The sequence below is a fragment of the Saccostrea cucullata genome, unplaced genomic scaffold, assembly GCF_032062105.1.
Source record: "Saccostrea cucullata isolate Sc308-1 unplaced genomic scaffold, CSIRO_AGI_Scuc_v1 ctg2792, whole genome shotgun sequence".
In the NCBI taxonomy this organism is placed as follows: domain Eukaryota; kingdom Metazoa; phylum Mollusca; class Bivalvia; order Ostreida; family Ostreidae; genus Saccostrea; species Saccostrea cuccullata.
The window spans coordinates 41,009-51,233 of NW_026935186.1; the positions used below are offsets into that span (position 1 = coordinate 41,009).

The 10,225-nt window shown below is 32.5% G+C and overlaps 1 protein-coding gene across 1 annotated transcript in view; it reads right to left on the minus strand.

The window, feature by feature from the left end:
- LOC134242101 (uncharacterized) overlaps positions 1-6,173 on the minus strand; it is a 33,243-nt gene extending 27,070 nt beyond the window's left edge. Inside the window, exon 1 of the mRNA XM_062724120.1 lies at positions 5,868-6,173. Within this exon, the coding sequence (XP_062580104.1) occupies positions 5,868-5,892 (25 nt within the window). The 5' untranslated portion in view covers positions 5,893-6,173. The remainder of the gene's footprint in view (positions 1-5,867) is intronic.
- Positions 6,174-10,225: the final 4,052 nt, after the last annotated feature.

The following is a 10,225-nucleotide window of genomic DNA, read 5'->3' on the forward strand; positions in this document are numbered from 1 at the left end:
TTAATATCCAAAGAAAGCATTTCCATGTAATCGCGTATGTGCACATTAGATATGGTCCATTTTTCTCTCGCTTAAACAAGGACAACCCCTCCATGCCGATTTCTTTCTCGCCGAACTAAATTATATCCCTTTATCTGAATTTCAGCGTCGATTATATTTCTATCTAATTGCTTTCAGTGAGAACAAATATGACAAATTTACTATTTCGTAATAATATTTTTATTTGATCTAATTTTTTTTCGGAGTCCAAAGACGTTTAGATGACTGAATGATTCGACATTAGTGAAAATTTCTTGAGAGGGATATTAAACAACAATCAATCAATCATTTTTAATTTTCTTTCCATTGAAATATATGGCCCTTTCTTATAAACATGTAAATAAATTCTAGTATCATGATTATCTAAATATTGTCGTTGTCAAAAAATTCCAAAGGTATAATGATATAAGGTTTTTAATCTAACCATAAAATGTTAAAGAAAACAATACGAATTCATGTATCTGGTCATTTAAAAGAGGCAAAAATTAAATTCAACGAACAGATTTGTTTGTTTGCTTTTTTATCTACCCCTTTGGGAACTTTTTATTTAAAATACAATGTTCGAATTCTGAAGTGAGATTTGAACCCGCGAATTTAGTATCTCTATACTCTGCGACTCATGAACAAATGATCTAACTAATGCGCCACGCAGGCGCCTCAATAAAAAGACCCAATGAAATATTAGAATCTTGATTTGATATCATAGAGGGGAAATCATTAAAATATAGTGAGTAATGAAAAACTTTCTCGTTCGATAAAAAATAAATCTAATATCAACCTAGTACTTTTTTGAGATGTTTCCGACAATCAGTGCATTTACAAGTTACAACCTTGACTGTGTTACGAAGGTATCACTGACACACACCACGTTTCCTACACTCGACAAAATGTATTGAGACTTATCTGTAGAGTCCGGAAAAGAAATCATCATCATCACCATCATCATCATCATCATCATCATCATCTCTCTCTCTCTCTCTCTCTCTCTCTCTCTCTCTCTCTCTCTCTCTCTCTCTCTCTCTCTCTTATTCTTTCATAACCAAATTATGCCAATCTATCAACCAATAATTAAAAGAAAGGAAATAATAATTCTAATATTTTTTTTTAAATTTCTATGGATGAAGTAAAAATAAATCGATGTTCTGTTCAGTACGTGCTTCTGCAGTAAACAGTAAAAAAATGTATTTACAGAAAAGGGATACGTTCTTCGTGTATAAAGGGTACTTCTTGATACAATTTAGTGTGTGGTTCAATAATTTACACTATGGAAATTTTTATAATAACAAATTAATCCTAAAAAAAGTAAGAAATTAAATTTCATGTAATGAATAATTAGAATTAAAAATGTGATGCATTGTTACAACGCGAAATGTAATAACAACGCGAAATGTAATAAACCTGGATTATTACATTTTGCGTTATTACATTTTGCGTTGAAATCAACGCAGAATTTAATAACGAAAAATGTAACAACACATTTTGGAGAATTATTACATTTCGCGTTATTACATTTTGCGTCGAGATCAACGCAAAATGTAATAACACGATTTTTGGATTATAACATTTTGCGTTGTTACATTTTGCGTCAAGATTAAGCAAAAGGCAGAAACGCAAAATGTAATACATGTGTAAATTGAGTACAATTTTCAATAGTGTAGCCGCCGATAAAAAGAAAATAAAACAATAGAAAAAATAGATCAATTTCTTACAGTTAACATTTTTTAATATATTGATTTAATTAGTTACATGTATTCTAAATCAGCTTAATAAATGCATTCATATAAAATGTGTTGTAAATTAGAAGCGTGCATCTGTGGGCAAGGTTGTTTGGGGTATTGACCTGTGTGTTTTTGCTTTTTTATAGACAATTGCAATGAATTTAAAAAGAAATATTTATTTGTACTAGCAGGTGTAAATGTATAGCGGGGAGTGGTTTATTGACAATAATGATACCAAACTGTTCCATGCAAATCTCAAGCATTGCAGACAAGCAAAATCAAAATCCTCTCTCTCTCTCTCTCTCTCTCTCTCTCTCTCTCTTCCTTTCCATCCTATAATAAAACGGTTTGTTTCTGCATGTCCACAGTAAACAATAGTAAACATACAAAGTAAACACCACGCCCTGTCCCTGCCCCTCCGATCATCGCTTGACACACACACACACTTCTATTCATTTGTTAACCAATGTATACGTGCCAAAAATGCATATCAAGAGCTTTTAATGAACCTATGGTCACTCTTTGTTAATTAAATATGTTTTATTGGTTAGAAATTTGATAAGACTATCAAAATATGCCAATCAAAGTCAATTCATTCTTTTTGATTAAGTACAGTATATTCAATATAACTAAAATCAGAGTCAGAAAAACGATACATTTTGATGTATTTATGTCCGGAAAAAGCCGTAACGTTTATCTCATTGTCTTAGTTCAAAATATTTTTACAGCGCGTTTCCCATGTTGATTAAATATATATATTTGAATCAATTCTATGATATTTTTTGTTCAACGTAATCAAAAATATCAATTATATTTTGTTTCATTACGTATTGTTTTATTACATTTTACGTTGTCTTCAGTGCAAAAATAAAATAACGCAAAATGTAACAACGAAAAAGCACTTGATTACATTTTGCCTTGATCTCGACGCAAAATGTAATAACGCAAAATGTAAAAATCTAAACATTGTATTATTAAATTTTGCGTTATTACATTTTGCGTCGAGATCAACGCAAAATGTAATAACGCAAAATGTAATAATTCAGGTTTAATATATTTCGCGTTGTTAGTACATTTCGCGTTGTAACAATGCATTTTATTGTTTTGTAGCACCATGACAATATAAATAAAATGTTGATTTAAAGCTTTCTGATTATCACATTTAGTTATTTCATTTGTCTTTTTTTTTGTTTGGTAAATATAAATAAGTTAATTATGCATTTAAATTAAATTATAGAAGTATCTATCATTTTTGTTGTCAATATTTGTACTCAAGATTAAAAGAAAAATATTTTAGCTGGTTTTATTTTTTATTAATGCCCCGAACTTCCGAGAATAATGTTTAACTTTTCGATATAAAAGAGAACATTTTAAACGTCTGGTTGGCCTTGATCGATTATACTTGCTTTTATTTCTTAAGTACTAAGTAAAACATTAAACTTAAATTTAAACCAGTGAAATCAGAATCAAAATCTTAATAATGTGTCAAAATTTACACAGTACAGTTAATGTTACAGTGAAGAAACGGGACCTAATTTGTACGGGAAATATGACGTCACACATAGTAAAGGGACTTCAAAATACCACAAAATGAAATTATTTGCAATTTCAAACGGCTGGATAGCTGTATACTACATACAAACTTACTTTTACATTCAGTTTTGTCGTTTGTTAAATCCCACACAATAGTATATAAACGATGCATCGATCACAATATTAATGCAATTTTCAATGTGACATCATCTTGCAAAAATGACGCAGTTTGTACACAGTGAGAGTCAGATCAAGTCACATTTTGAACAATAAAAATGTCTTTTGTTCTCAAATAAAATATTATTTGCTGTTAAGTAAAACGCCGATAACTTGGATACGATGTCTATTTTAATATTTTATTGATCAACTGTCCGTGCATTCTCCAGACAAGTGATACTGTCGTGTGTTTGTATGCTGATTCATTGAAAAAGTAGGCGAGTCTCATGAAATCTTGCAAATAAATTAATTATACTATATTTATTGCAGTTGACCAGCAACATATTCAACCTGTCGCCCAGCAAAAAAATTTTGCAATTAAAAAAGGAATATACATAGGTTAGCGGCACTTTTCACAAACTACAAATAGTGTTGAAAAGAATAATTATAGATTAAACTAAGCTTTTTAACTTCGTTATGCCCTTGCATTATTATACATTTATTGACTAAGTTTGCGGGCAACATGCGTTTTGTCGTACCCAAGAACCAAACTGTCTGCCTGAGGCCGTTAGGCCGAAGGAAGACAGTTTGGTTCGAGGATCCAACAAAACGCATTTTGCCCGAGAACTATGTCAATAAATGTTTTGTTATACCTTTCATTTCATTTCATTTTTTTACATACGATTTATTTTGTACTGTATTCTGTGATGTAACATCAGGTCTGTCAATGCTCAACACCAACGAATGAAAATGAAATTAAGCTTCACCCATTCTGTGACGTAAGCGGTCCAACATTTCTTCGAGCGGTCCAACATCCCACTTAGAGGTCCAACATCGTTTTTTTTTATACCCGCTCATCAAAACATTAAAAATGTTAGACTTTTTTGGTATACATTTGTAAAGGAACATTTTTTTTATAGGCATAACAATGGAATTCATAGATGACTATTAAACCGCAGGCGTAATTGCTAAAATCATGTGACGTCGACATCACGTGACAAGTCCAATTAAAAAATCTAAATGTCCCCAACATGTAGACCACATTACATTTTTTTTATATTAATAAAGTCCTAAAAAGAATCGCCCATCCTAGTATGTACTTTTCGTTTTTAAAAAATCGCCGATATTCCCATTTGTAACCTTAACTGTGCTGCATAATGTAAATAGCATTAACTCTTTACAACTTACTGTACTGTTATGCAACATACACTAAATGTTCACGTTATTTAAATAGAAATTAACCGTTTCCCCGCAAGCTCCTTTAAGCGTGGTACACGTTTCTCTAAAGTTAAGCGTAAATAATATTATGAGATTATATTTCAATACAAAAATTACTTTTCTTATTTGATGAAATTTTTGCAAGTATAAAAGAAAAGGAAATAGGCATTAAAGTAAAGATTAAATGAATTTTTTAAAGTGTGTGAAAATGCGTGATTGCGGGGAAAAGGTATATGCTTGATTTTGCGTTGGAAATAGGAAATGGTATATGCGTTAAAATGCGTGACTGCGGGGAAGGGGGTTAAATACAGACGATTGAATTGGTGTCATGATTTCTAAAGTGTTGTCCGAATTGAGTTTGATGAAAATGACGTCGTCAAATGCGTAACCGGCGCACGGAGATGTGATAAATTGTTTTGGATATGGTTTATATACATCAAAGACAGGAAAATGGGTTCAGATTACAGAAGTGGCATTGCACACTAAATTTTTATAAAGTTATTGTTTAATAGCATTAGATACAATGAGAGTTTTTCCTCTATACCGGAAGTAGTTACAGCATGTAAGAAGTGAAGTACTTTTTCTTAACCGCAGACGATGGAGAACAATCTGGGTCACGAACGACGTCAAACAATGTGTATAGCGAGCAGTCTTTACTGTCTACAAAGTAGGACGATTTCGACTGAAATTTGAATCTGCTTTTTAAAAACTGACTGTGATTTAAATAAGTTCCCCAGTCAAGAGTGGCCTTTTACTTCGAAGAAAATTATTGAATATGTTAACAGGCGCGTGTAAAGCAGAAAAAGAGATCATGACGTTATAAGAGACGTCAATAACGGTTGTTTTCGTGCGCCGATGTACACTTACAAGCATTCTTTATTTTTCATAATTTTCATATTAAATGTGATATCATCATGAAACTTGAAATGCATGATCCTAAAATGTCACTTTTTGCTATGACAAGGGAAAAAAAATATAATACAGCAAAGAGAAACTAAACTGTTTTCCCTGTCTACGACTTTTTTGGACAACCTTCGTACAGTTGAGTTGCAAAATTCATTCACTTGAAAGTTTGTGTTTTAAGTACAAGGCTCTTAATAAACCATGCAGAAAAATGATATAACTGATAACACAAACAGATTTAAAATACAACAATACGTTTGTGCAATACTGAAAATTAAATATGCAGACAGTAATACTCACGTGCTCTTTTATCCTCGGATGACATACTGGAACTGTTCAATGCGCAATAACATCCACGCACGGAAGTACATGTACTGACAGATCAACCAAAACTGCGCACGCAATGATGAATTTCCACTAAAGGAGATGCAATCGAATAAAGGCAGAATTCTTAGATCTGCACCGTGCACACTGGTGGATTGTGATTGAAGATATGAAGACCAAAATGTCGTCTGAATAAAGTTATAAAAAGATATTTCATTTCATGTTCTTCTTTCGTGGTAGCTGCAATCGCAACTTCTCGGGCTTTTCCGACTAGTGGAAAAACGACCTCGAATGTACTAGGAAAACGCCATTACAAATCCCCCTTTTCACAATCTTTGAAATAAATGCATGGAGAACTTTCATCTGTGGAATATGGAGTTCAACTTTATTCAATGTAATGATATTACCTAAAATATACCACAGAAGGAATTTCTATATCCGTCTACATTATATTTAAGTAAACAGGAAGATGTATATAGAGAATAATACATACCCTTTTCCATATCACATCCTGTATCAGCCCGAGACACCAATATCAGCCAGAGGGCCGAAGGCCCGAGGGCTGATATTGGTCGAGGGCTGATACAGGATGTGATGTGGAAAAGGGTATGTTTTATTATATTTATTACATACTTAGTAATAAAATACAGAACACATTCAGTTGAGAAGAAAATAAGTAAATAATCATGCATGGACTTCTTACATACATGTACATAGTCTAATGTCTCATACGATTTGGGTTTGTTTCTACTTCTATTTCAATGCACTTGATCCGTAATTTGAAAATATTCTATAGTATTACATGTATTTGTAAATTAAGATTAACCTTATTTTCAAAAAGTTAAAATTAAGAGAATACGAACCCACCAAAAATTTTGTATGATCACAAGTACTGTTATTGTGGTTTAATTTACTAAGGGTGTGATATTGACGTCACAATAGCCGTATCAGCCCTGCAGGGCTGATATGGATTTGAAGGGCTGATACGGATATCAGCCCCGCAAATCCATATCAGCCCTGCAGGGTTGATACGGCTACTGTGACGTCAGCCATATCGCATATGCAAAAAACCTGTATTTATTACTAAGTGTGTAATAAAAATTTTTAACATCCGGTGATGTTAATACATTCAAGGTTGTTTTTCCGACCTCTGACGGAAAGACTCGAGATGATGCGATTGGTGGTAGCTGTACACCACCGTTACGCTTTTATGGATTGTTATGATCAGTTGTGGTGTTTCCTTTTTTATATTACATTTTTAATCTAATATTCAAGGGAAGCACAGATAAAAGAATAGCTGCAATATATCATGTTATTTCATATTCTCACATGCATATTGATGTTGTACAAAATCAAATATTACATATATATGAAATTGTTTAGTGCAAATATATTTTTATTCAATATTTAGATGTTTCACCATGCTCTCTCTCTCTCTCTCTCTCTCTCTCTCTCTCTCTCTCTCTCTCTGTGTGTGTGTGTGTGTGAGGGTGTGTGTGTGTGTTAGGGTGTGCGTGTGACAGTTTTACAATAAAAAATCATAACTGTCCAAATTATACGGCAAAAAATATTTATTAAATTAAATTAAAAAGTGTATAAAAATTAAAAAAAAATCATTTAGGTAATATCTAATTTACAAAAATTAAGTACTTTACCAAAAGAGAGATTTACTAATACTTTTCATACTGTAGCTCTCATAATTATTTTACTGACTTGAATTAGTATTTGCACATCCTTAATGGTCATAAGAGAATTTAACTTATTATCACTGTTCAAGTTGCGAAAATTTTTACAGGAATTGTTAATGAATTCATGCAAGACTTTTCTTCCATCCTTGATATGATCACGTGAAAGGAGAAAATGTTTCTCGTCATCAATCGTTTTGTTATTGCATCTTTTGCAGTATCTTTCTAGGAATGCATATATATCGACCCCTTTCAATATTAAATCTGTGAGGTGATATGCGAAAACGAAAGCTTCTCCTTTGCTCAAAATTCTTCAGTAAATTAAGATACTTTTCTTGGCCACAATTTTGTTTAAAAGTGCTATAGCAACTTAGCTTTTTATCTGAGTGCGATTTAAATTAGGAATTCCATTCTTGTATACATATAATACATGTATCTTAATAAGCAATCTTTAAGTTCACGTTTTAATTGATGCATTTTGATTGAAGTTTAATCACAAATACCACTAAAGCTGACGAGTGACATATCCTGAGGACTTTTTTCCTCTCATTATATGCTAGAAAAATAAAACATTCTTTTAAGTGATATTTCTATCAAAAAAAAAAAACAATTTACATATTCAATCAAAAGATCATGTCCGCACGTAGCCTGCAAACTTACATTTTCAAAGGTTATGAAAATCGTGTTATTTGGTTATCATGAGTCTTAAAATCAGAGACTTTAACTTTTAAACTACGTGCAATGTAAAACATAAGGCCGACCAGGAAGGAGTATTCCAAATCAAATTTAGTATAACAATTGGAATGAAAAAAGTAAGTCAAATTATGGTCCAATTATATGTTACATTTTCTAACAAAATCATTTAAAATTCATGCATAACACTGAATGAAAAGTTCATTTTCCGCAAAACTGAAACTGTATGGAAACCGTGCTGAAACTTGACGTTAAAGTTTTAAGTATGGTTTCTGCAATACGAAAACAATATTTAACTGACTTTTTTTAAATAGTCGGTCGTAATTGGAGTGTGTTCATGGCAATTGAAAACACTGAGAGATATAAACACCATACGCAGGTAATATCGGGATATATTCACAAAACCTGGAAAAGTTCACGATAGATAAATTGACATCTAGACTTGCTGAAGTCTGTTCTTTTTAATTTATTTAATTCTGCGTTCATTTTGAATTGCTGGCTTCCGCTCTCTGTCGCAGTTAAATGTTATAAAAAATAGAGACTTATAAAATCTGCACAAGGCAAATGAGTCTCACTAATAAATCTGTAATCATACGTAGCTCTACGACACATTTTTATGATCTTTCCCAGATTTAAATGGTTAACTTTATGCTCAGCAAGCAATTACACTCCTGTTATCAGCGCGAATTCAAAATCGTATTGCTGTTTAAGTTTTTTTTTAGTTTTATGAGGTCACCTGACAATTGGTATCCGTTTTCGTTCGTCGTGCGCTGTGCGTTAACATTTGAGCATTTTGTCTTTAAAAATCTTCTTCTTTCCTTCCCCTAGACATCGAGCAGTCAAACTGTTAACATGATTGTAATCAGCATTGAGTCCTCACCAAAAATGTAGAAATTCATGTCCCCAGCGCCAGGGGTTTTAGTGCTAGGGTGGGGCTTCATGTACTCTGTTAATAGATTATGTATCAAAAATTCATTATTTCTTTGAAATTCTTCTTTTCTGCTGCTGGGCATTAAATACCTAGGCAAGTGCATAGTTAAGTTGAAAAGACTGTCTCTTTCAAAATTGTGAATTTCGTGGCCCACGGATACAAATTCCAGTTTCCACATAATATATGGAAACCTTCCTGAAACTTGACAGAAATTTCAAGTATGGTTTCCACAATGCAAAAACAATTAAGCGATAAATCATTAATGTTTGAGTGATATAGTTTCATAACTGCAACAGTGTGAATTGAAAATTGAATAACGCGCGTTATAAAACTATATCACTCAAATAACGCGCGTTATTCAATTTGTTTGCACACACCGTTGCAGTTATGAAACTAAAACTATTATCACTCAATGCTTCATTGCTTTTATTTACATTTTCAAACTGTCTACCTTAACTGCAGATGTGATTTCTATTTAAAAACCTATGTATTATCCTTCATGAAAGCTACATTTAATGGATCAGCCAACGTAACAGCTTCTGGTCAATTTGAACGTGATTTTTTTTTCGCTTGTGACGTTGCACTTCCTCGATTATGACGTCAAACTTAAACGCATGTTTTAACCTCTTGGCACCCTGTCTGTGTTATGGTGTTTTGAATGCAATAGATATCAATTCATAGTTACAATGTAAATGTTATAAAATATAAGCAGGTGTGTTAAGGTTACATCCAACTACGGTATTCTACTTGTACATATGATATGATGTCATAGTAAGCTATATGACGTGAACTTTAGAGATAGACAATTTCTTGAAATCGATATCTAAGATTGATTTGAGGTTGTTAACTGTTAAAAACCAATCGTGTAGAATCGTCTGTGTATCGTAACGTGCGAGATCGTGCGTGCATCAGACCCAACCGTTTGCCGTTTTAATTGTGCGTGATCGTGCGTTTAGAAATGTCGTTTGTAAGTTTTTAACGGAACGTTATTTGTTAAACAAGCATTCTTCATTACTGGTATTTGT